The following is a 26,487-nucleotide window of genomic DNA, read 5'->3' as shown; positions in this document are numbered from 1 at the left end:
GCTAACTGGTCGTCCCTATTCATTATTACTAGTCGGACGGGTAAACAATTTATATATATATACACACACACGATCACTCTCTAAACGAGGCTTCGGATTGGAAGGAGCTCCGCCAACGCCGGTTGACTTTTAGCCTTCCTCTACAGTGTCTATGCCGGCCTTCTCTCTCCTACGGCCTTGACGAAGCTGTACGGATCTTTAGCAGGTGGACCTCCCCTCCATAAGTCGATCCGATTTTATATTCAGACCGAACATCCAATGCAGGAAAGCCCCGCTCTTCCTCAAACGCGGCCAGGAATCACGTCACTTCCGGCAAGCCGCGAAGCGGTTCAGCCCTCCGCGGACCATGCCCCGGAAGTTTTAGCTCAAACGCCGCCTCCTCAACTCGGAAGTGATTTTTTGCTCCCTTTTCCGGTGAGGAGGAGGTTGCCGTTGCCGCCACTTGGGCCAGAGCTGGGGGGCTGTGTCTCCGGGGGTCGGGAGGGGCAGATGAATGGGCAGCGGGCGGGAGAATATGAGTGGCTTTCCTCGACAAGGAGGACTTCCGGGGTTAAATCATCCGGAAGCGGAAGAGAAGGGCTGTCTGCTGTCCGCCTGGCTCTCCGCGGGAACTGCGGCGGCGGCGGGTGGCGGCGGTGGAGGTTCCGGGGCTGCCCCGTCTCAACTGGTGGCCCGAGCGCCGCTGGACTCCGCGTCATCTCGACCACTGTTCCCCGCTTCAGCCCGGGCGGGTCGGAGAGCGAGGGGCCGCGGGCGGGGTCAGTGCCAGCGAAACGGCGCGAAGGGAGCCGGGGGTGCGAATGGGGGCGAGGGGTTCTGGGGGGAGGAGCGGAGTGCCTGGATTTCTGGCGCCTGTAAAGCGAGAGGGAAATTGGGACCGACTAGAGGAAAGTTGGTCTTCGTAACGTGCGCCCTTTGCAGACAAAGCCTGTCATTGGCTGTTGACCATTTTAATGTATATAAATCCCTGGGGCTCAAAGCCTGCATCCCTCTGAATGTTGTTGCGAAAAGAAAAAGGGAGGCTTGCTGGCTCCCTAAATTGCTTCTGGGCTTCCCTGGAGCGAGGGGGTTGGGCTTTGTTAAACTCATGGCTTGATCTAACACAACGTATTTCAGAATAGATCTAATTTCCTCAGCTGTGTTTTCTATAGGTGGTTTCTTTAGCTTCTCTCCCCCCCCCCCCCTGAATGCACACATTTAATTATACTTTATTTCGGAATGTGGTAGATTTGTAAGCCTGCGCTTGGGATGCTTCAATGATCTTGTTTGACATTTCTCTTTGAAGTCTAGTTTTTTCCAAAACAGGTGCAGGCCCACAAGATGAGATTGGGAGAAAGATGGAGATGGAATGCAGATTTCCAGGAAAGAGATAGTCTAGCACTGCAATTGTAGAATTCAAGGATTGTTCATTTTTGCATAATTATAGCAGGCTTTTGGTATGTTTCATCTGCAACTTTAGCATTTTTAGGCTGAAAACTGCTTTTAAAGAACAGCAGAATTTTCCTTTGGGATGCTTGAGAGTGTAGGGAATGGGTTGCTAACTACCTGTGATCTGCTAATATAAGTGTTAGATTACATACATACATGCCGTGAATATTTCAAAGTTCACCCCGAAACATGTTTATTAAATTTTGCCCATTTCAATGAAACCAAGAATATTTGTTTTTTAATTGCTCCTTAGTTATTCTTCAGCACAACAGAAACTAAATCCATTGTGAGCTCTATCAGAATTTGGAGGCTACTGAAATTTGAATAAGTAATTTAAGTGGCATGTTCTTGGTATGCCTGTGTCATGCTATATAAACTTTGTAAAAGCTATATGATCAAGAGTTTTCAAGCCATGGATCTTGCTTTTCTACTATCAAGTTTTTAGATCAAAGATTATTTAACCACATGTAGCACTGACAATTTCTTTTAACTTGATGGATTAAAAATATTGCGTTCTGAGATTTTTCAAAGTGAAAGAATAGGGACTATGTGCTCATAATTTTAGAAGCTATATATGGAATTCTATACAATTCTAACAACTGGAGATTTTTTAGCACTTTGTTCAGTAGAGAATATCCAGAATTAGGATATGGTTATTTGTGGCTGATTGAGTATGAAATCCAGTAGTGCAACTTCCTCAACAGAATTATAAAGATAATTCCAGCTCTCCTACATAATTTGTAAAATGTTTTCTGAAGGAAACGCACAGTGTTGGCGTTTTACCCCAGTTTTCAGCAAATTATTTGTGTCACTCATTGTATGCCAGAGAACTAAACAAAATTGGTTTCTGCAAGTACCCAGATTTAGTCATCATTAGTAGGTTTACAACATTGAGATGCAGGGTCCTTTGCCAATTCTTTGTGTTAAAATGGGGGGGGGAGGGTGTTTCAATCATTTTTAGTGATTCCAAACATCTGGCTGCTATGTTTTGCTTGTCAATATTTTTTGAAAGATACTGAGAAATGTCTTTCATGTCTTTTCATGAAAATTGTAACTATATGAAGAATGATTTCCTTTTGATGATGCTTAGAACATTTGAGAGCTATTTTAATGTTTGGAACATCAGAACATGCTAGTAAATGTTTACAATGAACTGACAAAGGATCAGAACTGGTATTGTGGAGGAATCAAGATGGTTCTCAGTACCATATAGACATTACATAGTTTGACAACTAGCTTTGTATCTTTATGTCTTCCAGCTAGAATGGAAGAATCTCACTTCAACTCCTCCCCGTATTTCTGGCCAGGAGTGCCCACAGTCTCGGGACAGGTAAGGAATATCTGAAATGTAAATTGCTTTTTATGAAGTTTGGCCCGTGACTATTCTAAAACTCTACCATTTTCTCTTTAGATTGACAACAGTATGTTCATTAACAAAATGAAGGAGCAGTTGTTGCCCTCAGAAAAGAGCTGTGGTCTGGCTCCCCCTCACTATCCTACTTTGCTGACTGTCCCTACTTCTGTGGCCCTTCCCACCAACATTTCTATGGATTCTGACACCAAGCCAGAACACCTTACCCCAACCAGCCAGACGTCAGTAACACAGAACATCACAGTGGTACCAGTGCAGTCTACTGGGCTCATGACAGCAGGTGAGGTAATTTGGATGGTCCAGTTGCTAACTCAACGTTTTAGGTTGTTCTTGATAAAAGAATATAGTTAAACTTTGCTTAGACATTGGAAAGGGGGCTTTCTGATTAAATGTATAGTGTGACCTAAATATTGCTGTATCATAAAATATGTTCTCATCTAGAGCAGGGGTGTCAAACCCGATTGCATCGCAGGCCGTATCATGACATATCGTGATGTTTTTTGCTTTGCGGAGACGGGTGGGCATGGCCTGTGCAGGCCATATCCAGCCCATGGGCCGCCAGTTTGACAGGCCTGATTTAGATAATAGCTGATCTAGTCTAGAAAGTAGAATCAGGTGTGTGGTTTTATTGAAACTTACACCTTTTTTTTTAATTATTGCAGCAACTCAGAGAGGTAGGCCTAGGGTTTTAGGATGAAGCTCGTGCGTGAACATTTAAATTTGAGCCCTGCAGGCCTAGTCTAGTAGCAGTTATACATAATTATATTAGTATGCTTTCCTTCCTTTGACATGCTGACAGGTGGATTAGGACATGTACGGTTTGAGACAATCCTTCTGTTTTCTCTCATACAGGACCTGGTCTGGTAATAACTTCTCCCTCTGGATCCCTGGTGACCACAGCCTCTTCTGTGCAAACCTTTCCCATTTCTGCACCCATGATTGTCTCAGCTCTTCCTCCTGGTTCCCAGGCAGCTCTCCAAGTAATACCTGACCTTTCTAAGAAGGGCATCCTTGCAGAGGGTGGGGCACTGAGTGCTGCTGGCAGTATCACCCATAAAGCTCCCAGGGGAAGAAAAAAGAAGCGGCTGCAGGAAACGGGCCTGCCGGACATGAGTGATCCTTTTGTGTTACCCAATGAAGATGAAGAAGACCAGCACAAAGATGGCAAGACATACAGGTGAGATTATGGGGATTAGAAATCCTTCATTTTATTTATTTGACAGTTTTATAGCCTACCCAACTCAAAACGCTCTGGGCAGATTTCACAAGAGTGCATATGAACAAGTAGTATTTCATTTGAATTACAGGGGAACTGTCTTCTTCCATGATGTGGCATTCTAGTTCATTGCGCTTCTGGTTTACTTGTGATTTAGGTAAGAGGGAAGTATGCAATAGAACCTAGCAGGTTATACTGAACAATAACTTTTCACTAGCTGGCTTTTACCCAATTGACCCAGTTGATTTGTAAGTTGCTCTCTAAATTAATGTAATGGTTGGTACATGCAACTGCATGCCAGAACTACCTGTGTGAATTTAGTCTGTCCCTCATGTCTCCATTATGTGAGTTACAGTTTTAGTCTTTCTGGCAGTGGTAAACTTTGACTGCTATTGGACTGTATAGCAGTCAAGGTTTATTTCATGATTTATCCACGCTTTTCCACCTAAAGTACCGAAAAAAGTACTTACGTCTTGTTCTGGTATTGCTAGTGAATACATTAAACTCTTGAGGAGCTAATTAAAATTATCAAGCTATGGTCATATTATGTCTAATTCTGCCTGACAGAACTGTAGTAGACTGGATGATCATGCTATCCTTGTTTTGGGATTGATAAAAGTATTTTAATGTAATAGCATAGTTGGATTGTTTATATGAATGCAATAATATTCCTCTGAAGAATATATCTCCAAGATAAAATTTGAGGACTGAGCTTTGGACTATGGATATTGCTGAAACCCAAAAAACTATTTTTAGCAAGTAGCACAATAGGCTTTATTTGAAATGAATGTCTTTTTGGAGGAAGCTTATTTATTTGTCAGTGTGGGAATCTTGCACTTGTGATACTGGGTGTTTCTAAATATATTAATTTGTCTTGCCCTGATTCTCTTACAATTGCTTTTAAAGATACATATGTACTTGTACCATCCTTATTCATGAGAAATGCACTTTGAATATAGAATTAGTGTTGGTGATCATATGGAAAATTCATCTCTTGCTTTGCACAATTACAAGTTGGTGTATCTTTTTTTCATCGTCTAGCGGAATACTGGAAATACCGTGTTTATGAATTTTAGCTCATGTCAGATGGCAGCATCTAACGAATATAAGCTGATGTTGTAAGAACTAAGCAGGGATGGATTTGGCTAATAATTGGATGAAAGGCCATCAAGAAATTACAGGAATCTTCCACAGTTTTAACAATATTATTTGGCTTAATGTCTGTATTTTTCAGGAATGAGAGATATTAGGATTATTTTCTTCTCGGGGTCATTTAGAAAGCAAATATGGAATGTGATTCAAATCATGGCAGATGTTAAGATCTAGGCATATTAAACCAAGAGTTGTCTTTCTTAGTTTGAAAGCTGCTATTCATATTTGCTTAATAACAGGCAAGCAGTTTGATTCTGAATAATATGAAAAGCTGACAGTGTGGTATAACTCAGATCTGAAAATAGCAGGAATGAAGTTCCATTGGAATATTTGGGCTAAAAGGGGAATAATACTTTACATAGCTAAATGGTTTCAGCGTCCTGTGGTCACAATGTGCAACCTCCCAGCCAACTTCCAACAAACAAAGTCAAGGGGGAAGCTGGAGTTGCTTAATGACCGCATGATTCACTTAACGTCTGCAGTGATTCGTTTCACAAACATGGCAAAACGGGTCATAAAATTGAACACAACTCCCTTAACAACACCTCGCTTAACAATGGAGGTTCCGGTCCCCATTGTGGTCGTAAGTCAAGGACTGCTTGTACATACAACTGAAACATATATTAAATAAACAGTATAGCCCAGAATCATTAGCTATCTGAGGTGAGTGCAGTTATTGCACTTTAAAAAAATACTGTGCTTGAAACAACTAATTTAGTTTTACATTTTACATTAAAAATAAAATAAAAGTTAGCATTTGCTATATATTTGGAATTGGAATATCCAGTTTTTAAAAATCAATGAGTTCAGGCTTTAAAAATGTGACATATACATCATATATATTTAAAAAATGAAACTACTTCATCAGAAAATATTACTTCATGTATTTTTCACTCCTTAAAGTCTATTTTAAAGGGATAGACATTGAATTTTTTTTAATAGAGGCGCAGGGTAAGAAATTTGAATGTTCTTTAACTCATACGGTTGGGTCTTGTTACAGCCTTGTTGTTTCAAATTTATATGTTAATGTAATTTTGTGAAAAAATATTTAAGGAATATAATATTAAATGACATCCCAAAATATGGATAAAAAGGAGAGAAATGTCCATACATTTCATATACAGGGTATATGAAAGTACCATACTCTGTGTGGAAGAGCAGATTAGAAGTATCATTAGAGACTCATAATCTGCAAAGGAGAAACCCAAGAAAATGGTTATTGGTCAAAGAAAAGCATTTATGAGAAAATGTAGTCATGCAGTACCCCAAAAAAGACAAATATGAAGTGTTACAAACCTACAGGGGAATAGCATGACTAGACTCCCAATAAGGCTATGTATTTTAAAAACTATATGTAAGTGCTTGTCAGTTTTCATGTGTACCATAATAGTATTTTTGCTCAACTGCTCTATGGAAACTGTAAGGGACAGGAATAAATTTTCTCTAGAGTGTGAGTAAAATAGTTCTTTTTCAGAATATTTTTATATTAAGTAAAGTCTTTCCCAAGAGAGTGTAAACAACAAGGAGCCAGTGGCTTTACTTATTTAGATTGCAGTATGATGTGCAAGACTGTAGCTGTCGAAGCTAACATTCAATATGATCACAAAATTCCTATAGATTTTTCAGGAGTAATAATGAACCCAAAGAATGACTCAATTGAGGTTAAGTCATTGACTGGGAATTCATTGAAACTCTTGAAATGGTCCACATAGGAAACAATTCCACATGTCTTAGTTATAATGCTGGCAGCTCCTTTTCGCCACCTCTCATATTTTCTAGTATATTGCTGTTTTCTATACAAGCTTTGCATTTGATGGAGAAGATAAAGAGACAATTTTTGGTTCCAACCATACATGTCTAGGATCTCTGGGGTTATTAGTGTCAATTTCCTTCTATTGAGACCATTATTTTTTAAATAAATTAAATTTAATGACTCAACTGGTTAAACCTGGACTCTTTTTTCATATTAGACATGGTAAAATCATTTGAAATCAGTGGTCCCTGTTATATTAGATTCCTTTTAGCTTATGTAAAGCTAAAACGTGGACAAAAGGTCTTGAAAATAAGACCTAAAGCCTATTGTATGTAGACAAATCAGCTACAGTGAGACTTGGTGTAGGCAATTTGTGGGATGGGATGGGTTATGTAAAGAGTGAATTTAATGTTTTTATCTCCAAGGTTTAGGCATCCATTTTTACATTAAAAAGTCCGGATATCACAAAAAAAAAGGCGGGGGTTCCCACATTTTTAGCCCTGTCTTTTATGGATTTGTATGCTAATAGGCTTTGAGTTGGACTTCTTGGTCTATAGCAGTGTTTCTCAACCTTGGCCACTTGAAGATGTCCGGACTTCAACTCCCAGAATTCTGGGAGTTGAAGTCCGGACATCTTCAAGTGGCCAAGGTTGAGAAACACTGGTCTATAGTGTTAGACAGGGTTCTATTCAGTGATGGAATCCTACCATTTTGGACCGGTTCAGTTGAACTGGTGGTGGTTTGGTGGCCTGGGTTGCTGGAACCGGCAGCGACCCACACCTGCTACACTCCCAAACTGGTTCTCCGGGTGGCACCTGTGGCAGCGCCATCTTTTTTTTCAGTTCTGCGCATGCACAGAACAATTTTAATTGCACTGCACTTGCGCGCAAAGCGCACGTCAAGCATGCACACAGCACACACACACGAGCGAACCAGCAGTAGTGCCTGCCGGAAACACCCCTCCCCCCCCCCCGGTTCTATTATATTAATTTTTGCTACTTATTAATTTATATAGAACTGCTATGGGAGGCTGTCCACAACTTTGGAATGAGGTGCCTTCAAATATGCTGATGAACCTTCAGTAAGTCTAGGCTGATATTTAGCCTATGTAAAGTAAAATTTACTCCTGAAAGAATGACTGCCAAGAATGGCTGGAGGGTTCCTGGGCTCCCTGCCATCTTTGAGGAAGAAGAAATGACAGCTAGTATGTTTTTATAACCGAAAGTATGCCAGATATGTCTGTTCTTAATCCAATCGGATCTGCCGGTGATTACCCATACCTTTGTTACATCGTGATTATACTCGTAAATGTGCAGCATGTTTTATGTAGCGCTTCGGGCAGAGCAAAAGGTAGCACCCACTGGATAAATGATAATGTGTCTTTGCCTGGGTTGAAATCTCTGTTCTGGTTGCCAATTGTCTTTTCCGCTAAATTCAAGATAGTTATTATCTTTAAAGCTCTAAGCAGGTAACTACTTATCTCAACATAAATCTGTACTAAAGTTGACGCAGGAGTCTCTCCTAGATTTCAGGCACCTGTTTCTTGGACATGTGAGAGGATTCCCTATCTCCACCCTTCCTTGGCTTATGGAATGCAAGGGATTGTATTTATCATTACTCGGACCATTTTTAGTAGAGGAATCAAGACATTTCCCTGCAATTGGGCTTTTTAATTTATGTAATTATGACATTTAATCGTTTTTTGTTCAGAATATTCTTACTAGATGCTTGAGCACCATAGCAAGATGAGATTAACAAGAGCACAACTGATTAGTGGAGACATTCTACTATGCCAATCTTTAGTTTAGAAATCAGGGTATTCAGGTGAAATTGCACCTCTTTGTTGAGGATTTTTGCTTTGTTAGGAATGTCTGTTCTTACTTTATATATGTTAGAAGGAAGATTAGGATGCATTTGTGAAAGATAGTTCCACTGCTGCAGAAGCTGACGCTTATCAGAAAGTTTTAAGTTGTTGCATTGTATTGGTCTGTATACCAATATATACTATATACTACAACTGTTTGTCCAGGATGGTAGAGGACTCCTGCTCCAAAGTCTTTATGATTTATACTTTATGATCCTGTGATCCTGTGCACAGTTTCATGAGTTTTAACCATCTTACCATTTGGGCTCTTTTTCAGTATCTGGTCTTAGAAACACCTTGTATATACTATAATGACTGAAAAGAATTGAACATAATAGGAAGGTTTAAAAGCCTAACTAAAATCAATATAATCGTTTTTCATCTAGTAATTTAATATCAATATGATATGAATTCAGTCAGAATAACAAAATAACAGAGTTTGGAAGGGACCTCTGAGTTCTTCTAGTCCAGGGGTGTCCAAACTTGGGAACTTTAAGACTTGTGGACTTCAACTCCCAGAATCCCCCAGCCAGCCATGCTGGCTGGGGAATTCTGGGAGTTGAAGTCCACAAGTCTTAAAGTTCCCAAGTTTGGATACCCCTGTTCTAGTCCAACCTCCTGCTCAAGCAAGAGTGCCTATACCATTCCAGACAAATGATTATCCCGTCTCTTCTTAAAAGCCTCCAGTGTTGGAGCACTTACAACCTCTGCAGGTTAGTGTGCTGGCTGGGGATTAACAAATTGTAGTTCAAAACATCTTTCTCAAACATCAAATCGAGAAAGAATCTGAAAATTTCAGATTCCATAGTGATGAAGAATTTAGCACAAGAATACTTTTAACTAGCTATGTCTTCCCTGGTACTTGCATTTTCTTTGATTTAAAGGAAGATTAACTAATCCCTGTTTGATATTCTCCAGATGTGCTGAGCTACCATACTGTTCATGTTCCAAGGCAGTCTAAACTAAGGAAAGGCCTTCCTGAAAGAGCCGAATCCAAATCAGTTTTATTCCTTTGCCTCTTAACAGAATTGGTCAGGACTGGATGTGGGCAGCTCTTCTTTCACGTGATAGGATCTTTCTGGTCAGTTGTGGATGATCCTAGGAACATAGATATTGGCTTGCCCTTGAGTGACTTTGTCTCTTTTCCCCTCAACCTGGTCTCAGGTGCCGGATGTGTTCCCTGACCTTTTACTCCAAGTCAGAAATGCAGATCCACTCCAAGTCCCACACCGAGGCAAAGCCACACAAGTGCCCTCACTGCTCCAAGAGTTTTGCGAACAGCTCCTACCTGGCCCAACATATACGCATCCACTCAGGGGCTAAGCCCTACACCTGCAGCTACTGCCAGAAAGCCTTCCGCCAACTCTCACATCTACAACAGCACACACGGTAAGGTCCGATGAGACTGGGGAGACATCCATGATGCATGCTGCCAACATCGTAGCATGAGGCAAGTGCCCATGGGGAGACTGCTCAGAGCATCTCAGCCATTTCCTGCCAGTTGGTCCATGCTTACTTTGTGCAAAGAGCAGAGGGGCCTCTTAACGTATGCAATCTGGTCCTTTGCCACAGAACAGTCTGTGAGAAAATGGAGAAGCTATTGGGTCGTCAGAGACAGGAGTTCCTACAATGTCTGGGAGACTGAATCTGTAGGTGCAGGACTGACGGCCTCCCCACTTCACATCACAAAAACACTTGCTGAGCAGCTCCGCCCCCTTGCTTCCCCAGCCCAGGATTTCTCATACACATACTCCCACAACTCCCGACTCCTCTCTCTGGCCTCCTGGTCTTGAACTCCCTTTTGTGGAGTTCAAGGCAAGTATCCCACTTGGTTTTCCTCCACTGTAGCGAGAGACAGCATGGTACCATTCCTCATGTTGTCATTGCTAGCTTGCTGGCGGTCATGTCCAACTGCTGCCCCTGCTCCTCCTCTTCGGCAGGATCCACTCCAAGCTCCACACGGCGGTTGTCAAGCCACACAAGTGCCCTCACTGCTCCAAGAGCTTCGCCAACACGTCCTACCTGGCCCAGCACCTCCGCATCCATTCGGGGGTCAAACCCTACACGTGCCGTTACTGCCAGAAGGCGTTCCGCCAGCTCTCCCACCTACAGCAGCACACACGGTAAGGGCCAAGGAGGCTGGGGGCCCAGCCTGGCCCCCCGTGCCGTCAGCATGCACTATTTTGGAGCACACACGGCAAGCATGCATGGAGAGGGTGGGGGATGAAGCCAGTCCTGTCAATTGGAAAGATGTGGCCCGCCAGAGAGGAAAGAGTGGGGGCTGCAGAGGAGACACTGACCATGCCAGGGCAGGGAGTATAGCCCGGGGAAGATGTGGCCCTTTTTCACTTCCCCTCCAGGGGGTCCCAGAGAGAAAGAGAGAGAGAGAGAGACTGAGGCAGGCATGGACTAGAGGGGCATGAAGCTACAGGGAATAAAGTGGCACTGTACAAGTGGAATGTATGGCAATGTTCCTTGATACTTTAAAGGATGAATGTATGATTTCCTTAGTTATTTTGGCAGGCATTGCAAATGTGCGTGAGCGAGCACATTCTTTGGCATGGTGGAGGGCAGAATTAAAAGAAGCAACTTCCGTTTGGGCTGAGATCTTGTTCTCCAGTCCTTTGCCCTGGCACTGCCACAGGTGGCTGAAGTAACTGAGAGTTTGCTTCTTGCCTGTGAGCTGCTTGTCTCTCTCCTTTTGTTTCTGCATGCTCTTGTGGGCTTTCCTTCTGAGCTTAGCTAGCTAAGCTGGACTGGGAAAAGGAGGTGGCATGGGGCTTGGTCAAAGAAACAAGGAAATAAGTTGGTGAAGGGCGGTGCATCTCTTGCTTGCCTAGCTCAGCTGGAGGGCATCTTCAGAACATCTGGGAGTGGGTTTCTATGCTGACCTTTTCTTCTGCTGATCTTTTCTCTCTTATCCTTTTCGTAATAGGATTCATACTGGAGATCGGCCCTATAAATGCGCTCACCCTGGCTGTGAAAAGGCTTTCACACAACTTTCAAATTTGCAGGTAAGGCTCTCCGTTTCTTCTAGGTTAGTCTCTAAAGGAATTGATCCAAATATCCAGCAACTTGGGGTTGTGGTTGGAAAGCATTGAGGGGTGGCAGTACCCTTTTGTTTAAGCATTGCCTGGATAGCGTTAGCCGAGAGCCACCAGGCAGGTGAATTGAAAGGACATACGTGCCCCAATGATTGTTTTAGAAAGGAGGGGGTCCTCCGTACCTTCTCTGCCAGCATTGTTGTTGTTTTTTCCAGGCTGAACATCTGTGTACTTATTTCATAAACTGGGAGATGGGGAAACCAGCACATGTTAAGGATGTTGCACAACTCCTTTTTATTTCATTGGGATCATTGCTGAATTGCCAGTAATCTGCATCCAATCCATAGTTGTTATTATTAAAAATAAAATTGCTCAGTAGACGTTGTACGCTGATTAAACACGATCCCTATCAGTGGGTAACTTTGAATCAAAGTAAGCAAAAGAAAGTGGACGTTTAAATAGAGGGAGGAAAGGTTTCATTTCTTCGTTTGTTACAATGTGTCGTTTTATTTTATTTTTTTACACTTTTGCAAACCTATGGCTTGTATCAACAGTTCTGCTAGGAAAACGTAACATAATTTGACCACTAGCCTGATTGAGAACTGTGACAAACCTAAATAGTTTTGAAGGAAAATAAAAAGTGTGATCCTGAGAATCTGATTTTATTGAGTAAGAGGTGGCTGGTGATTGAAACTAACTACATTATCAAATGTCACAGATAAAGAATACAATTTTGCTAAGTTCAAAAATTAACTATAATTAACAGCACAGATCTTAATTTATATTGTTTTAGGTCTTGCTTGCTACCTTCAGTTCCCAGATTTGTTGCCAAGAGGAAGCATGTGTGGCAATCACACCTACCCTGCTCAGCTTTAATAGATTTTAATAATACTAACATATTTACTTGATTACTTGCTTATTTACTTAGCAACAATAAACTCACTGCTGTAGCTTTGCCTTTGTTCTTATATGAAGTTGAAATTTATATACAGTACATGTACAGTACAGTACATTTGAAATAGCATGATGTACAATTTAGTTCTTTGGGAAGGTAAATACAATGTAATTTTGTATTTTGGACAAATTTGGGCAAGATAAAACCAAAGCAAATGATAAGGGGATCTGGTTACATAAATATTATGTGAATTGCCAGCTTAGAAGATACATTGATAGCATCCGTGCCTGTGTTCGCATACACATGCCTGATTTTTATTTAAGAAATGGCATTATTTTTTATTTTATTTATTTTATGTGTGTGCATGCGCGCGCGCACAAACACTAATGGTAAAATCATAACTAAAAACTAAAATCATAACTAAAGCTAAAAGATGGGGAGGAAAAGAACAGAATGTATGGGGAGGAAGTGGGGGCTGCTATTAGTCGATCAACCAGGTCCAGTGTGGTGCTCCCTCATCGCGGCTTCAAGCCAACTGGCAGAGCCAGGTCTTTAGGCTCTTGTGGAAGGTCAGGAGGGCGAGAGCTAAGCTCACCCCAGGGGGCAAGATGTTCCAAAGGACCAGGGCTGCAGCAGAGAAGGCTCTTCTCCTGGACCCTGCCAGCAAGAATTCCTTGACTGAGACGAACTGCAGCGTGCCTCATTTGCCAACCCAGTGGGACTGGCCTGTCCCATACGGATGAGACAGATCCTTGAGTAACATTAATAGACCTCCGAACAGAATAGGACAGTACAAGGTTTCAACTCATTGCCCTTTTTCTCGCTCCTTACCGCTCTAGTCCCACAGAAGGCAGCACAACAAAGACAAACCCTTCAAGTGCCACAATTGCCACCGAGCATACACAGATGCCACCTCGTTGGAGGTTCATCTAGCCACTCACACAGTGAAGCATGCCAAGATTTACAACTGCTCCATGTGCAATCGGGCCTATACCTCGGTAAGCACAACTTAATTGAAAGAGGGAGACAACGGGAGGACCGTTTGGCCACTGCCCTCAGTGGAGAGCTCTGGAAGCAGGTTTCTGCTGTGTCCCATGGGTATGCACCATCCTCTTAGTTGGTCGCTCCACTTGTATCCATGGTTCTGAATGTATTTTGTGCCTCTTTTCCACTTCAGGAAACGTATTTGATGAAACACATGCGGAAACACAACATCCCTGACCCCCAGCAGCAGGTGGCTGTGGTCCAAGCCCAAGTCCAGGCTCAGTCACAGGCATCGCAGCAGCAGCAGCAGCAGCAGCACTTCCAAGCACAGGGCAGTGGAGCAGCAGGGGGTCCATCTGGAGACAACCCGTCCAATCCTCCCCCACAGTGTTCTTTTGACCTTACCCCTTATAAAACTTCGGAGCATCACAAAGACATCTGCCTCACGGTTAGCACCAGCACCATCCAAGTGGAGCACCTTTCCAGTTCTTAGAGACCATGGCCGAAGAGGGGAGCGGAAAACCTCTCCTGCATCATCTGTGTGCCCACGGGCAGTTCTTTTGTGATGGCCTCTCCTCATGCAGCAGCTTGTGACGGCTTCCCTTAGGGGGAGGGAAATGGGTATTCTATCTATTTAGTGGCCGCAACCTTGGCGTTACCATTAGTGCCTCCAGAGGCACAACCTTCCCCCCATAAACGGGACCGAACTCTCTTTGTGCAAGAAGAGGGCTCCTCCCTTACACCAGGCCTTCTTGTTCATTAAGGGAACCCCACTTTCTCACTTGATAAGGTATCCAGCAGAGATAAGAAATGAGGGGGTACCAGTGGACGAAAGGAGCTTCGGCAATGACTGATTGCAAGTGAATGAGGTGACTGGGAGTCTTCCAAAGATTCCCTTGGGGTGTAGACTGGAGAACGTTCACTCGTTATGTCACTCCCTTCCTTCACCCCCTCTTTCTTGTGAGCTGGAGGAAGGAAGAATGGCTGCTCCTGTTCTAGGCATCAAATGTTGTTTGGCTTGCAAAACCTTGAAGATAATGGGATGTTGCTGGTGACTTGACAGCTGAGTCTGCACAATCCATTTCTTGAGGGGGCTATGGAATGGGGGAGTGCCTAATCTTTTCCCAGCCAACTTCAGGAAGAATTAGGGATGGGAAGGTGGGTACTACAACTTAGAAACTTACATGGTTTAACTTCCACCATAATGTTAAGCCTCCTGCAGGCGTCAAGTCTAAACAAAAAAAAATGCCTAGTGGTAAGAGTGCCAAAACGATGCCCTCACCCTGCCCCCAAAGAGACTGAGGGTTGCTTTTCTGTCTTCACTCCCCTCTTTCCCCCTTCCTGCAATAAGTGCAGTCTGGAACCCAAGGCTCAAAGGAGGTCTTTGGGGGAAGCCCCCTGGGGAAGGGAACTGTTGGGCTACTTCTCTCTACGTGCAGTCCAGATGCCTCCTTCACTGTCCTTACTGCCAAGCCAGGCTGGATATAAGATGGTTCTAGTGTGGTGATGTTTGGAGAGCAAGAATCAGAGGAATCTTCCAGGGAGTGAACAGTGGAGAAGAGGAAATGGTGGAAACTATCATTCTTGCACTGCACAGAGAGACCAATTAGAAGGGGAAATTTCCCGAGCAGCAGACTCGGGCCCTCTCCCCACTTGAATTTATATATAAATATATATATATATATATATATATAAATATATATACAAATAGTTGGATAGATATATCTATTCAAACTTCAATCCCATCCAGCCTGCCCCCTCTCCTTGCTGTAACTGTTTCTATCCGTGTTTATAAAACCACATTATCCTTGCACACTTTTATTTTCAGTTCTTGATTTTTATCCTTCATACTCGGTTGCTGCCTTCATCTTCAAAGTATTTCCCCTTTGCTTTAATCTTGTAATTTCTTGTTCCTTCATTTCAATATTCTGGTTATTCCTTGGGCCACAGAGGCACAAAAAGAGGTTTCCAAAAGCTAATGGGGATTTTTGGAGAAAAAAAATGTCTCTAGTAAGCCTGCAAATGCTGTAGATTAAAAGAGTGGGAGAACTTACTTTCAAATATTGGTGCATAAAAATAAATCAGTTCAGGTGCCTTTCTAGACAAACGAAGATTCTGCCCAATGGTGGCAGTAGATGGATACCTAAGGCAAAGAATATGAGGTTTGCTTGTTCTTCCCTCAGTCATGTCAGAGATTGTCCAGGGCAGACTGTTTTCTGTGCAATTTGCACTGCTTTCCTGCCTGCTAAAAGCAGCATTGTGTGAGGACAAACTTGTGAATGATTTGATAGTCCCACACATTTGGGATGGACCAGGACTGATGGATGTTCCTCCCTTCTGCCTCCCCTTTGTTGGGCACACAAAGTCCTACTGAAATCTAAACGGTGCATAAACATTTCAAGATTGTGCTTTGGCTGCAGGGATTATGGTGAACTTGAATGTGTGTGTGTGTGCGTGTTTGTGTTCTGTTTCTATGTTGGGCATGGGTATGAATTTTGTGTGCATGTGTCCCTACACTTTTAAGTGTACATGCACATCTGATAAAATTCTGCACTTCCTTTCCCTCAGGGTATTCATTTTCTGGACCACATAAAACGTCCATGATTGTTACAAGCATTGTAAGAGCTACAAGAGCTATCTCCCTTGTTTTCTGAGCACACGGCTGAGAGGATGATGAGAGTGAACAGACCTTGATTCAGGGCTGTAACTACTTATGTGTTAATTTTTCTACCTTGTGTAGGCTTGGCAGAAGATGCTCACATTCATGAGAGATATTGATGGATTTTTTTCCAGAAGCTTCCTTGTAACTAGATTAATGGCTTGAAGGGCCACATAGAGTGCAACAGGAAGAGTTCCTTTTCCTGACAGGGCAGTGGAAGAACTAAGATTGTGGGCAGGCAATAACTCTTTATGTATCTGAAGGGAGAATACTGCTAATACTTAGCCACCCTCAGGCATTTCACCTCAAGAACAGAATGAGAGTATTCTAGGTCCTCAATTCTTGCCTGCTCTAAGGTTCATGTTGGAACTGGGAGCATGCTGCTTTTTCCACCTGTCATGTTTATCCTTCACTGTGCAGATTGTGAGGGGCTGAGAATATTGTCCTCTACGGGCCATTGGAATTGGGATATATGACCATCATCTACTTTTAAGAAAAAGCCTGGGGGAAATTGCTGCAACAATGGTGGAAGTTAAAATAAGAATACAAAGAGGCTGAGTGGGTGGAGAATATAAAGGTAGTTTGCCTATGTATGAAGAGACTTTACCTTTTGCCCATGTCTTGCATGAAGTTTTTGAATCAGTATTCTGACTTCTAACGCTACTCCAGAGAGAGAGGACATTGTAGAACAATGAAGCTTGGGTGAGAGAATTCCACAGTTTTCCTTATGGTGACAAATAAAGCACTTTTCCAGAGATGCAGTGTTAAGGGTAGCCAATAGAGAAACGACAAATGTTGAGGCATTTGACAACATTTGTGTTTTCCTCAATAATTTTCCATCTTCACTGAAGACTGGTTACTGAATGTTAAGGAGACAAATTTGTTTGCTCTTACCTTTTCAAATTGCCGCATTAGTTCACTGTGGGTAATTTTCAGCTGTTCTTAAGAATCTTTCATATTGCATTTCCCAGAGGAAGGGGGGTGTTTTAAATTTCCAACCTTAATATTGCATTAGAACTTTTGTATTTAATTTCATTACCTTTTTTAAAGAATAAATTCCAAAAGCCCTCTTAATGTTAATGAAACTGTGTTTGTGTTTGTGGTTCATCAAGGATGATAGTAAGATGGTTATAAGTGGTTCAAAGCCTACTAGAAATTATTAAAATATATCCTGTTAAGGCCCACATATTTTCCTGAAGACTGCGTGGCCAGGTCTTTGAATATGTTTCCTTTTTCCCTTTGTACTACTTCTAAAGTTGGAGTGACTTTTTTTATCAGATTGATACTACTCTTTATTGTGTATATGGATGCTCTGTTCTCTGATCTCATCTGGATCAAGCCTCTTAATTCTCTCCTCTTGTTTTTTTCCCCCTCTTGAACTTGTCTTTTGCTCAGCCACTAGAGAAGCATGGATTTATGAGTGTTTTGCTATTTCCTGAGAAACTCCCAGGTTTGTATGAATTTCATGATAATTAAGATTAGGGGCCTAGATGGCCAGAGCTTGGAAACGCTCTGGATAGCCAGAATTCAGCCCATGTGTTGTATACTTCAGAATTATGTATGTTGGCTTTTAGTATTTCTACATCAAGGATAGATTAAATCAACCAATGTAACAGTTGAAATTACTGTACTGATTTAGATGAAATTAGCTAGCAAAAATAGCAATGGAAATAATCTATTCAAATCCTATTTTTTAAAGCTTGGGGCGATAAAAAATCTAGGTTTTTTTAAAGACTAAGTGTCTGGCAAATATCAACTTGTGCTAAGCATTATAAATATATAATATGACATTTCCCATTTACCTAGCCTTGGAAGGTAAGCAAACTACAGAGGGGTTTTCTATGAGAATCGCAGTAGGCAAGCAAGTTTATGAGACAAGGTATATCACAAAGTCATTTAGATATCTAAAAAGCATACTGATCAAGAGCAGTGTGTTTATGTTAACACTCACCAACCTCTTACTACTTTGAACCAACTGACATTCTTGACCTATCTCCAAAAGCGAATCCACTGACAATATCTTTAAGAAGTCTTATTGGAATCTTATAAAGTAACAGATAAACTTTGTCTAGGGCAGGGGTGTCAAACTGGCAGCCTGCGGGCCATGCCCACCCCAGCTCCGCGAAGGAAAAACATTGCAAAATGTCACGTGATGGCAACATGATACCGCAGGTTTGACACCCATGGTCTGGAGCAAGTTGTGGAATGCTGGGAGTTGAAGTCCATATATATTAAAGTTGCTATGGTTGACAAAAACCAGTTCCAAGGGCTGCTTCAGCTGGGAAAGCTGCTTCATTTTGCATGAAGTTGCTTACCCAAATTGTCATTAAAGACTCAATAACTTAGGCTATGCATGTGAATCTTAGAACCAAAGTGAATTGAAAGTGTAACAGGTTGATTTGAATTATTTGCAATAGTTCTGGTACATATTTTTGACACAGTTATAGTAAATTAGACTGCTCAAACGAAGTATAGGAAGTGAACTTGCATGTGAGAAACAAGCATTGTTGAATAGAGAAATCCCATTTGCATACTAAGCACAAACTAAGACTAAATCATTTATAATTGATACTGAAACAATGTTAACATTTTAATTTTTTTTAAAAAAAAAACTCCAATGAATATTTCAAGTTTTAGCCACAATAATCTGTGTTTTAGCCACAATAATCAGGTTGGATGTTGTAATCAATAATACTGAAAGCTGCCGAGAAGTCCAGCTAAATTAAGATGGGTCGTACTCCTAATTGTTTTAGAACAATTAAAGCTAATTCGGGATTGAAGCCATGTCTGAAGTCAGATTGACTATTGATCTGCTTCAACCTTATGCATGAGTGTATCATACCCTATAGTAAATATCCACTGAAGTGAATTTATCTCAAATGATATATCTAACAGTTTAACAGATTAATAGAGTTGGAAGGGACCTGGTAGGTCTTCTAGTCCAATCCCCACCCTCAAAGCAGTGTCTGGCCAAAGCCATCACAATCTGGTGCAAACAAAAGCTTTTCTTTTTTTTTCTTTTTTTTTTAGCATTGTAACTGTATTTCAAGGGGACAGAACTAATTGTCCTCATCAATGGATATTAAATTACCTTGCAGGACAAGTAAAGGATATTCTTAATAGGCTACTCTCTTTTACCTGCTAATTTATGTCTTTAGGCCATAACAGATTCATCCAACAAAGCCCTGAGGTTTTGGCAGCTGCTACAAATTGCAAGGTCTATCTATCTACAAGTATTATTTGCCATTTAATTGTGGGTGTCAGGGCAGGCCTGATATGCATTACCAAACCCTGGATGGACAGCTGTCTCTCTCAGAGATATAGCCCGCTGAAATTCAGTTTGGCACCACCTGTAGCCCCAGTGAATGGTGGGAAAGGGAATAACTACTGTCACTTATGAAATTACTAGGCTCAAAGGGCCCTACCCTTCAGATAACCGAATCTGGGGCCTTGTTTATGTGGTTAGACCCAAAGGGGATAGTAGTTGAATCAGCTGCTTTACCCTGCTGCATAGACAGCATACCTCCCGGGGCTGCTTTGCCTAATTGCTGAGGTGATAGTAAAGTCTCCCAAACTGGTCGTACAGGATATTTTCAACCAGCCTTCCCTGGCTAAGGGCTTGAAGTGGCCCAGGCATTCTGGCCACTATGACACCCATGTACCTGAACTAGTTACTGAGGGCCCAAGACACATCAGAGTCCCATGCTGTGTCTGGGTTTTGTACCAGGGCAGCCATAATGTGACCTGAAAATTGGGGGCATCGAAGTCACTCTTTGTCGGGGACATACTGCTTTTTGATTGCTGTGGATTTTGCAATGGGGAACGTCTTAGGTGCTTAACAATCCAGTGGGTTTTCAGGTTTTTTTGGATCTGGTGGGCACTTTGGTTAAGACTTTAAGTCATCCATTAGAATAAAGAGGAAACTAGAATATATGACTGGGTACACCAGAGTGGTTAGAGGTTGGATTCAAATAGTAATCCACACTTCTTTGAATTGTGAATTACAACAATAAATTGAAATGCATATGGCAATCATTTACTATGAAAACATGTTTTTCTCAGGCTGTTTAGAGAAGTCTTTAAGAAAAGTAGAATTGTGCTATAACCATATTGTTGAAGGCCCAGCCCTTTTCTTATATTGCTTTATTTAGAAAATTTCTATAGCTGCCCATCTCATAAAAAGTGCCTGTTGGCACCTTAAAAAATAATCAAACTGCATCACAATATTTTATAAATCAGACATAAATAAGAAAAAAAAGCATAAAGGAATAAAGAACCCCAAGATTGCGGGCGGACAATTGTCAAATGGTCTCATTCAACCATTTCACAGACTCGCCACGGGATTCCTAGGATTGATGGAATAACATTTTCAACATTTTCTTGGTGCTGTCTGTGCTTGGTTGCTTTCTTACAATGTTTCATTACCCAAACTAAGTAACATCATCAGCACTGATGATGTTACCTAGTTTGGGTAATGAAATGTCTGCAGGAAAGCAAGAAAGCTCAGAGAACACCAGGACCCCTTCATTTCAACTGTGAGCTATAAATATTCCCCTTTATTGATCAAGGCTTGATCAAGAGATGGGGCTAACTTCACCTCAGGGAGAATGGTGTTCCTGGGGATGGAGTTAAAGCAGGAAAGGTGCATCGCCAGGGACTAATGGAACTCCTTCGCAGGCAGGATCCAGACCATACATCTGATGGATCTGATGGATGGATGGGTAGATATAACTGGGAAGAGACAGTTCCTCATTGCACAACACACATATAAAAAGACTAGAGCTTTGACTAAACAGTGGTGGCCATCTTGAGCATTGATCTCCAAAGGATTCTACTTTAGACTGATACTCTGTATAAATTCTAATTTATATCTTGCACTAAGCCTTTTCCTGGTCTCTACTCATTTCACACAAAAAATCAGCTTAGGACTTGGGCAATCTTACATTACTCTGGCAACTTTACAAAGCTGAGCAGAAAATTCAATATTTTGTTCTAACTGCTGTGTTGTAATTTGAAAACTTGCTTCTCATCTTAGGTACAAATGCAATTATTCTTTCTTTCTCACCATCCCAATGTCCTTCCTTCCCTACCTTTTATTCATCCAGCTTTATTCCCATTCCTAAATAAGCCAATGTTAAAATAGCTGAGGGAGGGTGGGAGTTTGTGAGAGGGGTTATCTTCCCCAGTGCTTAGTAGAAGATAAGGTAGCCTCTTCCTTACCTTCTTTCAAAAACACATTAAAGGATCCTGCAAATGCTAGGTCATTGGTTATCACTGTTAGAGGGATCTGTTTGAGATAAGATTTCTAGATCATGGGAAAGTGCTATTGAAAAGGCCCTATAAATAAAGGGGCAAAAAAGACGTAAATTAGAAAATATTCCTAAGTAAAAAATATGAGCCTAGAGAATAAAGGGATGGGCAACAACACAAGCATACTGTTGGAGTTGTCCTATTGAAAAATTGGAGAAATGCGAGAGGAACAAGAGTAACACATTGTATAACTATAGTGGAAAAATGTCTATGGAAATTTTTCCACTATAGTAATTAGTGTGAATAGAGATCTCCTTTGACTTTTCTGACTTGGAGGCTAAAATATTTTGGATCAATCTGGTTAGCTACCCCCTTGTTCTTGTTCAGCAGGACTAACAGCTTCCCCTTTTACTTCCTTTATTGATGCAGGTATTATTCACATATAGATCATAAAATAATTAATGGAGATAAAAGAAAGAAATCATTGCTTACTTTCTGATCAGCTGAAGATAATCTGTGCTTCTCTGTCATTACAATAACATCTGAGAAGAAGACAGGACATCCACCATCAATTCCTAATGTATATTTAACATTTTAGTCAGGAACTGATTTTAACTACATTTCCTTTCTCCAGGAATCTCCAAGATCTAAAATTCTGTGAACTGGAGTATATAAGAATGCAGTCCAACATAGGTATATTAGGAAGGTAGTTCCTATATATTCAATGGGATTACTCTTAAGTAAGTTTATACAATGTTTAATCAGAGTATTCGTCACATTTCTACACTGTCCGTTTCAAAATCCAAGTTAGCGCTCACTGAAAGCCTGATAGGGAGTAGGACACAAAGCAGATATTGCTTTGTATGTGCATATTAGCTTCCCAGCATTCAGACAACAATTGCAGTGAAAGAAATTAATTTAATTTCAATTAGCATAGATGTGTTTCTATTTAGCTTTATCGGCTGATACAAGGTTCCACATCCTTGTTTAGAAACTTCCAAAGAAATGCAGTATTCATCCTGACACACGGATTACCAAAGAAATGTGTGTATGTTTCTCTTAATTTTTTATCTCTCTTTCTAGGTGACGAGCGCTAATAGATGGTTCTTGTTATGAAGCTAGAAGACAGAAATTTGTCCAGTGACTGCCTTTTCCTTCTGACTATGTTTGGCTAATTATCAAAGTCTCAGTTCAAATATTGTACTAAGACAGGTTCTCAGATTTTTTGTGATATGGCATCTCCCAAAATGCTAAATGTATATGTGTGATACCCCATAACAATGGAATTCTTTAAAAAGAAATGATTTTTTTTTCTCTCGGGTTAGGCTGGGGCAATAAATCAATATACTTCTTACTTTTAATAATTAAAATTTAATCTATATGTCACAGGTTTTTCAAACTTTGAAGGACCACAACTGATCCTTTCAGTTTGCACAAACAAAACAAGATGCAAACCCCAGAAATTTTGATACTGATTTGCACAAGCTTGTTTTTAAAAAATACATACAGCCTCTGTGTATCCTCTCTAAATTGGGCATAGTCTGCAGCACCAAGCCACTGTTTTAATCATGATTTGTTAAGGTTAGAGATCATAGTTTCCAAATCACAATGGCTAGAGTCACAGATTCAATTACAATCACCCAAACCACTTTACGGCTTGTATTAATAAACTGCAAATGTAGCCTTTCGGAGGACTGGCATTCACTACTCTCTCTCAGTGCTCTTGGTATAACCCTAACCCTAAACCATCAAACTGAACTCTAATACTCCTGAGAAATTGGTTTTGCTCTCACTTCTGATATAGTCAAAACTGCCTTTCTTCAACTGGTTAAAATTTGGACACTCTTATGACTATAGTATTTGCTGCAATAGCAACAACAATTCTGAAGATACCTGCACTAAGCCTGGATTTGTTATAACCATAGCTTTTTAAAATAAAGCAAAATTATGTACTGTATGTTCATACAGTGCAAAAGCCATGGTTTATAAATCAGTAGCTATGTTTACATGACAGTCAACGCCAGGGAATATATATATTCATCTGTTGCAAAGTGTGAATTCAGCATGTAAGATTACCACATGATATGGCAAATGGCTTTCAGAGCAATCCATTATACACATTTTATGCTGGAACAAGTCTAAAATTGTCAGGTAGCTGCATGTTGTGATCATATATTGTGGCTTTCTTATTTTCATGGGACCAATACGTAGTCTTGATCTCTTCTATTCCTCCGTTTGCAACTTACTACCGAAAAGTGGAACTTCATTTTCCCCACTACGTGGAAAAGGGAAATTTTGCCTTTTACCAGCCAATATTTAATGCCAGTGTGTTTTACTCCAGAAATAGACACCTTGGAACATGTTATCATCAATTTGAATTTAAGAAAACATACTGGATCAGAAGAAACCTGTTGATTTACATTTTTGGTCCCCTCTTGTCCATTCTATAAAGATTCATATGTCAGATTTCTCCACTGGGACTTCTGATGTGTTTTCTTTTAGTGCTAGAGGATGGAGGTCTTTAACCACAATTTTCCTTTTCTGTTCCTGTCTTTCAAACTTTTATTCCTGTCTCAAGTAATCAGATACCAATATTTGGACAAGCCAAAGATTAAGGGGAATAGCAAGTGTGAGGCTCTATTTCCTCAGCATTGTGTCTAAGTTTGAACTGGCTTATTGTAATTGCTTTGTGGTGAAATAGGGAAATCTTCAGGAAAAGGTATGGGAGAAGCATTGACAACATGAGTTATAACATGATGCAAATGATACAACTTACATACTTGTATCGGATGTCATCATGCAAGTTCTAGGTTGATAGGTTTGCATGATGATGTTATGATGCATGTTGTCACTTTGACATCAGACAGCTTATTACAGATTCAGCTTCTTCCTTAAATCTGTCTTTCAAACCCTCTTGTCCATTGCCTGATTTCATATTTTGCAACTAATTATGAATAACTATAAAAAGCATGGGAATAAACAAATTATACAATACAAACAAAGCATAATGGCACTTGAGATGTACCCAACTTGAAACTATTTAATGCATTTAAATTAAAAATATTTAATTAGGAAATCAACTAATGTTCCATGGGCACCAATTGAATTAACATGGCAGAAATTTAATGTTTATTACTTAAAATCTGTACTGAATACTTAGAAGGCTGGAAAAAATAGAAACAATTTCAAAGTCCTGAACTTTCTTTCCTCATCTTTTTAAGTATAAGGACATATTTTAGTACAAAATACATGTACATGCCCACCATAAAACAATGGTAAATTAATGGGCTCCAGTAAACCTATTACTGCTGAATATTTTATACAAGCCATAAGTTCCAACTGTATCTCAAAGCTCAATCATTCTTTCCTAAACTATTTACATTAATCAATCTTCTCCATTAAGTTCATTGATAAGATTACCAAATGGCCTTCATTTAGAATGGGAATTTCATAGGTTTTTAAAACTCTTTAACAGCACAACAGATTTTTCTGAAAGTCCTATATAAGTTATTTGGAACATAAATTTAGAGATTCCCAGTGCGGTGCTCTGTAGTTTAAAACAGTTTGTAAATTTATTTCATGGAGTCATCTAGATTTGCTTCTGAAGTTAATCAACAGGTGGCACTCTACTCCACATATAAGCTATAAATTTTCTAGATAGGTTTGACAAAATTCTAAAGTTATAGATATCCATTTTGACAGCAAAGTCCATTTAGACATTTCAGATTATTTTTCACCTTTTCACCCATCTCACCTAGAGGTGACTATGTGGTAATAAAAACAAGATAAAACATTAAAACATGGGTATCCAACACTTTGGCTTGGCTGAGCTCCATTGAGTGAAGAGGAATTGTCTTGTGCCACATATAAAGTATATAATATAGTTAATGTAATAAATAACAAACTTCCTTAATTTTTTTTAATATGATCTTGTGGGACCGCATTGTAGTTGTCAGTGTCGCATGCAGCCTGCAGGCCACAGGTTGGACACACCTGCATTAAAACAAATAAATGTTAGTTTTGTTAATTTTTCCTAAAACGAACAAATGTTTGCAATACAAGAAATTTAGTTAATTTCTACTAGCCACCTGGTTTTTTTATGGCAAGGACCAGAAAACTGAAATACATTGTTAAGAAGTATGAAACATAAACTTAAATGGCAAATTGCTGTAACAGAAAAATCAATACAATTAGGATCTCTGAAAAATTCTGCAATTTCAAGATCTGTTGCCAATTATTTTGCCTTTGTCTGTATAGTTATCACTATGGAAAGAAATACTGTATAAGCATGTTTACAACTCTTTCAAGGTCACTTATGATTCTATATCCATGCATAATTTTTATTTTCATTTTCAGTTGCCTTTGCTTTTGTTAAATTCAATTTACATTTTTGTATTTGTTTAATAAATCAAAATATATTTGAACTATGTACAACTTAATTTCCTTTTTTTCTTCTTGCTTATGGAAATGTTGCCCTGTGGGAAAAATCCTAGCAATGTGATTGTTTTCAAATAATTTTTATTGCATTTCTATTTCTAGACTACACCGTTGTACAATACCTCTAGGGGATTATTATCTTAAAGGGCTGAGAATAAATATGAATTTAACTGTAGGGTCAGCTTTTTTGATGTAGTAACACTTTATGCTTTTGTGCATTTGCTTCTTTCTTTGCATGTGGTTTTTTTAAAAAAAGATTTCACTAAAATTCCCAAAATTCTGTGAGTAAACAGGTATTAACTGGATGAAGGCACAACTCAGTCTAGAATGATGCTATAGAGACATTATTCACTGTCGCCATTCCCCTTCCATGCATGATGAAATTGGCTGTGAAATTCCCAAATTCTCCTTCATTTTGAAAAATGGAGAAACT

General features: G+C 40.3%; 1 protein-coding gene across 10 annotated transcripts; it reads left to right on the top strand.

The window, feature by feature from the left end:
* The first annotated feature begins 390 nt into the window (after positions 1 to 390).
* On the top strand, positions 391 to 26,229 carry ZNF384 (zinc finger protein 384). 10 transcript variants are annotated; one of them, XM_081941516.1, is made up of 11 exons: positions 391 to 414; positions 2,688 to 2,758; positions 2,840 to 3,080; positions 3,653 to 3,977; positions 9,950 to 10,174; positions 10,726 to 10,908; positions 11,721 to 11,799; positions 13,564 to 13,722; positions 13,902 to 14,156; positions 17,763 to 17,817; positions 22,701 to 26,229. In XM_081941516.1, exons 2-11 carry the CDS (start codon positions 2,693 to 2,695, stop codon positions 22,712 to 22,714), a joined length of 1,602 nt encoding a protein of 533 aa, XP_081797642.1. In that variant the 5' UTR covers positions 391 to 414; positions 2,688 to 2,692; the 3' UTR covers positions 22,715 to 26,229. The 10 variants fall into 10 exon arrangements, with proteins under 10 accessions (XP_081797642.1, XP_081797635.1, XP_081797643.1 ...); XM_081941508.1 differs by lacking the exon at positions 391 to 414 and adding an exon at positions 431 to 758; XM_081941514.1 differs by lacking the exon at positions 391 to 414 and adding an exon at positions 1,309 to 1,436.
* Positions 26,230 to 26,487: the final 258 nt, after the last annotated feature.

Source organism: Natrix helvetica (assembly GCF_964273705.1).
Source record: "Natrix helvetica genome assembly, chromosome: 2".
Classification (NCBI taxonomy): Eukaryota; Metazoa; Chordata; class Lepidosauria; order Squamata; family Natricidae; genus Natrix; species Natrix helvetica.
Note: the sequence above shows the minus strand (reverse complement) of the source record. Positions and strands in the feature narration are given on the sequence as shown.

Bases quoted from the DNA above. Each gene is read 5' to 3' on its own strand.
- ZNF384 (XM_081941508.1), top strand. From the start codon at position 494: ATGGGCAGCGGGCGGGAGAATATGAGTGGCTTTCCTCGACAAGGAGGA. The intron at 2,759-2,839 runs GTAAGGAATATC...TTTTCTCTTTAG, and splicing joins TGCCCACAGTCTCGGGACAG to ATTGACAACAGTATGTTCAT. The intron at 10,909-11,720 runs GTAAGGGCCAAG...TTTTCGTAATAG, and splicing joins CACCTACAGCAGCACACACG to GATTCATACTGGAGATCGGC.